The sequence below is a fragment of the Quercus suber genome, unplaced genomic scaffold (genome assembly GCF_002906115.3).
Source record: "Quercus suber isolate HL8 unplaced genomic scaffold, Cork oak 2.0 scaffold_88, whole genome shotgun sequence".
NCBI classification, from domain to species: domain Eukaryota; kingdom Viridiplantae; phylum Streptophyta; class Magnoliopsida; order Fagales; family Fagaceae; genus Quercus; species Quercus suber.
Genome location: NW_027069553.1, coordinates 482,135 through 487,478, shown reverse-complemented (window position 1 = coordinate 487,478; position 5,344 = coordinate 482,135). Strand labels below are relative to the sequence as shown.

The 5,344-nt window shown below is 40.2% G+C and overlaps 1 protein-coding gene across 1 annotated transcript; it reads right to left on the bottom strand.

Annotated features, from left to right (window-relative positions):
- Positions 1–1,423: 1,423 nt before the first annotated feature.
- Positions 1,424–2,717, bottom strand: LOC136067857 (transcription factor MYB77-like). Its single transcript, XM_065774214.1, has 2 exons — positions 2,614–2,717; positions 1,424–1,874 (listed from the first exon to the last, which is right to left on the bottom strand). Exons 1-2 carry the CDS (start codon positions 2,715–2,717, stop codon positions 1,424–1,426), a joined length of 555 nt encoding a protein of 184 aa, XP_065630286.1.
- Between the last annotated feature and the right edge of the window lie 2,627 nt (positions 2,718–5,344).

The window sequence follows — 5,344 nt, the reverse complement described above, 5'->3', positions numbered from 1 at the left end:
GAAAAGCCCATTGACTAGACACCAACGCAATACCATCTTCTGCCCCAACGTTTTCCAAGCTTCCTCATTCCTATCCCACCACACAACAACATCATGACCCATCTTTTTCTTTTTCTTTTTTCTTCTTTCCGCATGTGGCTTCCTCTTCTACTGGTCACAGACGAGTATATATAACTATGTACCACTATGAATACCGATCAAATTTATTACCTTGACTGTTAATTTCAAGCACTGACTCATGTGGGTTTGTGGGCTCTATTGAAACTGTAGATGATATGGTGGTAAAAACATTTGCACACAGATCAGGCACAACAAACCAAACGTCAACGCCAACCTATGGTATGTAGCGGCCAAAATATTTGGTGTTGATTGAGGCCAAAAAATGCATTTGTGTTACTTAGACCCTTATCCTCACTAACTGATAAGCCACATTGCTTTCTAACCCTAGGGCTAATGAGATCGAAATAGTGAATGAAGGATAATAAAGATTGAGTCCAGTATTCTTGTACACTAGACCCAAGTTGGTTTCGTGAACAAGATACATCATACAATGGTCCTTATAGGTTATGTTATAGGATTTCAAGTACATCCCAAAACTATCTCGTGATGACCCCTTTGTTTTTAATTGATCTCTAAAATCTTATAATATGCTTTACCAAGTTTTTAAAACACATACAATCTAGTATAGCCCTGTGAGTGAGCATTTAGTATCACTCTTGGTACAGACATGAAATGATGGGACATTGCATCCCAAAAACTTAATGCCAATCGGCTAATTCGGCGTTAAAATAAATCACACATAATAACGAGTTTCAAGAAAATTTTGATTCTCACACAAATTGATAAAATTTCACGCATTGTAATTTGCCCATGTATCATTTGCATTATCAGATGTGCATGCATGTCATGTATTATAATATGTTTTAATGTTTTTTTTTTTTTTCCTTTTTTTTGTTGGTACATCCTTTGGCTTGAAAAGCCTGTTTTGAACATTTTTTAGATTTGGTTTCAATCACTTTAAATTTCAATCCTTGCCCGTTTGGTAGCAACATTTAAATCACAGTTTCCGGAATTTAAGTACTGAAAACGGTGGGGCCCAAAAACAACCCTGTTTGGTAACAACATTTTGTAACAAGTGTTTTTAAATTACAGTTTTTAATCTTGAAAGTTCAACTGATTTGGTAGAGGAATTTGAGTAATGTTATTTAGATGTTTTTGATATATGTATAGAAAAAAAAGTATGTAAAAATTTATATAATGTTATTTAAAATATGTAAAAATTTATATAATGTTATTTAAAATGTAAAAATGAAGGTTAGAACTCATCTACCAAACAAGGTTATTTGGAAACATTCAAACATTATATATTTGGAGTGAACATGAGGAGTAGTTTTTATTCCTTAAGTAACAGTTTTACGTGGCATCATTGTAAATAGTTTGAAGACTGTGGGACCCAACATCTTCTCTTGACATGACTAAACACCAACGGCTTGATGAGGAAACGGTCTGATGGTGAGCAAGGAAAGGTGGGTACAATGGTGGTGGTGGTGGTGGTGGTGGTGTCGTTGCTCATCGACGAGAACTTCCGCTTGAGCGTAGAGTTCCAGTGGTTCTTGATCGCATTGTCCGTATGGCCATTGAGGAGCCTAGCTATGGTTGCCCACTTGTTACCATACTTAGCGTGAGCCTGAACGATGAGGTTGTCTTCCTCTGCCGACAGCTGATTACACCTTCGGGGTTGGCAGGACTTCCAGGATTGGCCGAAAATCGCTTTGCTTATCACCAACCAGTTCTGAGCACCGTGCCTTTGCACCAATTTCCTCAACATCTCATCCTTCTCGGCCCCTTGACCCGATCCAAATATCTCTGAGTCGCTTTCATCATAAAAACCCTAACCCTAATTCACAAAAATAATTTTGATTTTGAGAGAGAGAGAGAGAGTTTGTTATTCAAAAGAGAGGGGAATAGGTATATAAAGGGATGGGGTTTGGGGTTTGAGGATGATTTGGAATGATTGGGTACAGTGTTTTTTTAGTTGTTGAGGCGTGGGTTGTGAAAATTTGACGTGGGTACAGTTGTGAGTTTGAGGTTGCAAAAATTTGATAACTTTGTGTGGGTTTGGAATTTGGGGAATTTGGGTGTAAGGTTTTGAGCTTAAAATGTAGTTAACAATGGCGGAAGCTTAGAGAGAAAATCAAAGAAAAGAAAAGACAGAGAGGAAATTTCTATATTGCAGAAAATGATTAATGCTTGTTCAATTCAATACATTACCAAACCTCTATATTTATATACACACTGGAATGGCTTAATTAGATCTTCTAACCATTCTGTAATAACAAACTAACTACCCTTGTAACAACCAGTCCGTGAATCACGGACTGTTTTGATGAGAGGTGAAGTCATAACACAACTGGGCACGAAGCAGAGCATAGCAGAAGAGAAGAGTCTGAGTGTTGATGAAGACCAGAGCCAAAACGACGTCGTCTCAGTTTTACTATTTTCATTAATACACGTCACCCTTTAAACGCTACCCTTTTTACTGCTTCTTAATCTTTCTTTACTTTAAGTTGAACGACATCGTTTTGGTCTTGAGGCAGAATACTTCAGTCAAACTAGCCGTTGCACTTCTCTTCTTCATCATCAGTTTTGAATGCTGTGCTATCTAAGGTACTGGCTTTAACATCCCCCCTCAAAACCATGGGGTCAACAGACACCATGATTTTGGATCGAAGAAAGCAAAAACGAGTAGTAGAGAGGCTCTTGGTAAATATGTCAGCGAATTGATCCCCAGTGGCAACATATTTAACCTAGAGATCTCTGCGCAAAACACGTTCTCGAACAAAATGGTAGTCAACTTCCATATGCTTGGTGCGAGCATGGAAGACAGGATTAGAGGCAATAGCAAGGGCACTAACGTTATCACACCATAAGGTGGGGGAAGTGGGAAGAAATATACCAAGATCTTTTAGGATCTGGCGAATCCAAGATAACTCAGCTGCAGTGGAGGCCAAGGCACGATATTTAGATTCAGTGGAGGAACGAGAGACAGTATCCTGCTTCTTGGCACTCCAGGTAATGGGATTGTAGCCAAGGTACACTAAGAAGCCAGTGGTGGAGCGCCTGTCAAAAGGATCACCAGCCCAATCCGAGTCAGAGAAGGCTGAAAGGGAAAGAGGTCCATGTTGAAGAAAAACCCCAAATTGAAGTGTACCATTTATGTATCTGAGAATCCTCTTGGCTGCAATCAAATGAGAATCAGTTGGATTGGCCATAAATTGGCACACCTGATGAACTAAGAAACTTAGATCAGGTCATGTGAAGGTGAGATAATGCAAAGATCCAACCATACTCCCGTACTCATGAGGATTGAGTAGAGGGGAGCCTTCAGTGGGAACAAGTCTGAGATTGGGTGCACAAGGGGAACGATCAGGCTTGGAAGTGTGCATGTGATGCCTCAAAAGAAGATCCTAAGCATATTTGGTTTGGCAAAGGAATAACCCTTTGGAGGTCCTAGTGATTTGAAGTCCCAGAAAGTAATGAAGTAAACCCAAATCCTTGAGCTCAAAAGTACTGCTGAGTTGAGAGATAAGAGAATTGATGAACTGTGGATTGTTCCCAGTGAGAACAATGTCATCTACATAGACTACTAGATAGACAACAAGTTTCTCACATCTCAGAATGAACAATGAGGAATCAGCAAGAGATGCCTGAAATCCCAAGTGGAGTAGTTGAGTGGAGAATCTCTCAAACTAGGCTCTAGGGGCTTGTTTAAGGCCATAAAGAGATTTCCAAAGCCTACACACATGATTAGGCTTGGAAGGATCAATATACCCTGGAGGTTGAACCATGTAAACTTCTTCTCTGAGCAGACCATGAAGAAATGCATTGCTCACATCCAGTTGCCTCAAAGGCCAATCAAATTGAACTGCAAGAGAGAGAATCATTCTAACTGTTGGAGGCTTGATGACTGGGCTAAAGGTTTCCTCAAAATCAATACCAAACTGTTGGTGAAACCCTTTTGCAACCAATCTAGCCTTGTATCTGCTAATACTGCCATCACTGTGATGTTTGAGTTTGAAGACCCACTTGCAACCAACCACATTTTGGGCAGGAGAATGGGGTACTAGAGACCATGTACCCTGTCTTTGAAGGGCAGCAAACTCCTCATCCATAGCCTTGCACCATTGTGGGTACTAAATAGCAACTTTGAAGGAGGGTGGTTCAGTGAGGGTGTAATCAGGTCTAACAGCCTTAGAGGAACCAGATACAGCCTTGGAAGAAGATGTAGCAAGCATAGCCTTAGGTTTAGAAATACCATTCTTGGACCTTGTCGCCATAGGATGGGAGTTGGTAGTATAAGGAACTGATGAAAGCACATGTGGTACAGTGGTAGAAAGAGCAGGAGTAATGGGGAGAGTGATGGATTGGCAGGTAGGTTGGGATGCAGGCTGTGAGGTAGGCTGTGTTGTAGGTTGTGGTATAGGCTGTGGTGTAGGCTGTGTAGTATGTGGTGATGCAAGTTGGGAAAGAGATTGGAAGCTAGACAGAAACCCAGGTTGTGATGCAGAAGATGTATTTTGAGATGAAGAAATGGATTGACCAAAGGATAAGGAAATAGACTGTGTGTGAGAACCAGAATTAGGACAGGAGGTAGAGGAAGCCAGTGGATAAAACTGAAAAGATTGATGTAAATTGGAGTGAGATTGAATAGATGGCTCATGAGATGAACTGGTGGATAAAGACCGAGAGGCTAGAAAATTAGTTTCATTGAAAAGTACATTTCTTGAAATGTAAATCCGAGAGGTAATAGGGTTTAAGCAAATATAACCCTTTGTGTATGCAGGATAGCCAAGAAAAATGCAGGAAGTGGTATGAGGTTGAAGTTTGTGACTGTTGTAAGGTTTCAACAAGGGAAAACAATCACATCCAAAGGTCCTAAGGTGTTTAATTTCTGGGGTGGATTGGAATAGAGATTCCCAAGGAGTTGAATTGTGAAGATTAGGAGTAGGGAGCCTATTAACTATATGCACAGCAGTGGATATAGCATAGGACCAATAGGAGATGGGTAATTGAGAGTGAGATAGCATAGTGAGAGAAGATTCAACCAAATGTCTGTGTTTTCTCTCAGCTACCCCATTTTGTTGGGGGGTATGTGGACAGGTGAATTGATGAACAATGCCATTAGACAAGCAAAAATGTTTAAAGGCATTTGAGGTATACTCACCCCCTCTATCAGACCTAAACACCTTGATTCTAGAGTCAAGTTGATTTTCAACTGTGGCTTTAAAATGTTTAAAGACCTCAAATACATCAGACTTGAACTTTAACAGGTAAAGCCAAGTGA

What these genes read in the sequence shown, in the direction of transcription:
- LOC136067857 (XM_065774214.1), bottom strand. Translation starts at nt 2,717, where the DNA reads ATGGTGTCTGTTGACCCCATGGTTTTGAGGGGGGATGTTAAAGCCAGT. An exon ending in GAAGAGAAGTGCAACGGCTA is followed by an intron (nt 1,875 to 2,613) that starts GTTTGACTGAAG and finishes TTATGATGAAAG; the next exon opens with CGACTCAGAGATATTTGGAT.